Source organism: Microtus ochrogaster, unplaced genomic scaffold, assembly GCF_000317375.1.
Source record: "Microtus ochrogaster isolate Prairie Vole_2 unplaced genomic scaffold, MicOch1.0 UNK31, whole genome shotgun sequence".
NCBI lineage: Eukaryota > Metazoa > Chordata > Mammalia > Rodentia > Cricetidae > Microtus > Microtus ochrogaster.
The window spans coordinates 2,224,844-2,226,461 of record NW_004949129.1 but is presented as its reverse complement, the minus strand read 5'-3'; the positions used below and the strand labels follow the sequence as shown (position 1 = coordinate 2,226,461).

Here is a 1,618-nt window from a genome sequence, read left to right as displayed (position 1 = left end):
AGTGCTGGGATTAAAGGCGTGCGCCACCACCGCCCGGCCCTGTCTCAAAACTTAAATGAACAACATCTATTTTTAAAAATAGGCTGTCAACCCTCTACTTTAGAAAGAAGTATTAAAAAATTACATATTAATGTTCCCAGGAAGCTGACGTAAATATTACTTGCCACGCATTACCATTTAAATGGTATATCTCTTAAAATGTGATAAAATAAGTTAAAGAAAAAAAATCTTTAGACCAGCCATGGTGAGACCTGCCCTTTCAACTCAGCACTCCAAGCAGAGGCAGGCCAATCTCTGATTTCAAGGCCCACCTTTCCTAAATAGAAAGTTGTAAGTTGTATGTACGCAATAATGAGAACCTGTCTTAAAAAAGAAAGAAAAGAAAACATGTATCTTTTTCCAGCTCTCTCTCTCTCTCTCTCCTGAAAAGTAATTTAATGACAAGGCTTGTAATTATGAGTCTTGGGCTGGAGAGGTGGCTCAGCAGGTTAAGAGGCTGTTCTTCCAGAGGTTCTGAGTTCAATTACCAGCAACCACATGGTGGCTCACAACCATATGTAATAAGATCTGGCGCCCTCTTCTGGCATATAGGCATACATGGCGGTACAGAACACTGTATACATGATAAATAAATCTTAAAAAAAGAAAAAGAAATTACCAACCTCATCCCTATGGCTTTCACAGTAACAAACAAAATTCACATTTTTTTAAAACCAAAAATATAGTGAATGCAAATAAATGGCAATGTTTTTCTTTTAATTTTTTTGAGACAGTTTTTTTTATCATTTAAATTCATGTTTAAAATAAAAGCATATAGCATGGTAATGCACACCTTTAATCCTAGCACTCTGGAGACAGAGGTAGGCAGACCTCGGAGTTCTAGGTCAGTCAGGGCTACACAGGGGAAACCCTGTCTTGAAAAACAACATAAATAAATAAAAGCATACACATACACAATTTGTACGAATCTTAGTGAAATTCTGATGGACAAAGGGCCACCACTACCTTTGAACAACTTTGGCAATGAAGTCATCTGTGCAGATGAGTGCATCTGACAGCCCCTTGTAGAGTTTACAGCTCACATGTGTTGAGTCCTGCACATCCATTACCACTGAAAGACAAATTGTACAGATACTTGTGATACATTCAGCTTCTCACCTTTCAAGAAAAGATACACCCCAAGAAAGATGTTTCCACCTAACAACTCACCACACACAAGGGAGTCATTCACAGGGTGCTGAAAAGATACACTGAATCGAGACTCTGAGAGGGGACATACTTCAAACTGGAGGAGCCCAGGAGAGTCTGAAAAAAATCAAGGAAAAACATAATAACCATATTTAAGACATGAGATAAACAAATAATTATCTTTATATAGACAGTGAAATAGCCAGCTGAGCACCAGGCTCACACATGGCACAAATACATACAAGGCAAGCAAAACATTCCTGTATATAAAATAAAATATAAAAAAAATTACGAAGCATACTGTCTTGAGAGTGAATTAAGAAACCAAAACTGGGCAGTGTGACCCAGTCACAGAAGAAGCAAGGTGTGACTGCATCGCTGACAAAGAAATGTGGACGAGGTGGCACTTTCTTTTTTTTTTTTTTTTTTT

At 37.9% G+C, this 1,618-nt stretch overlaps 1 protein-coding gene across 3 annotated transcripts in view; it reads right to left on the bottom strand.

The window, feature by feature from the left end:
* Med1 (mediator complex subunit 1) overlaps positions 1-1,618 on the bottom strand; it is a 46,971-nt gene that overhangs the window by 7,675 nt on the left and 37,678 nt on the right. For all 3 annotated transcript variants that reach the window (XM_005368295.2, XM_005368294.2, XM_026789846.1), the window contains exons 15-16: positions 1,210-1,305; positions 1,006-1,111 (exon numbers count right to left, since the gene is read on the bottom strand). In XM_005368295.2, the coding sequence (XP_005368352.1) occupies positions 1,006-1,111; positions 1,210-1,305 (202 nt within the window). The remainder of the gene's footprint in view (positions 1-1,005; positions 1,112-1,209; positions 1,306-1,618) is intronic.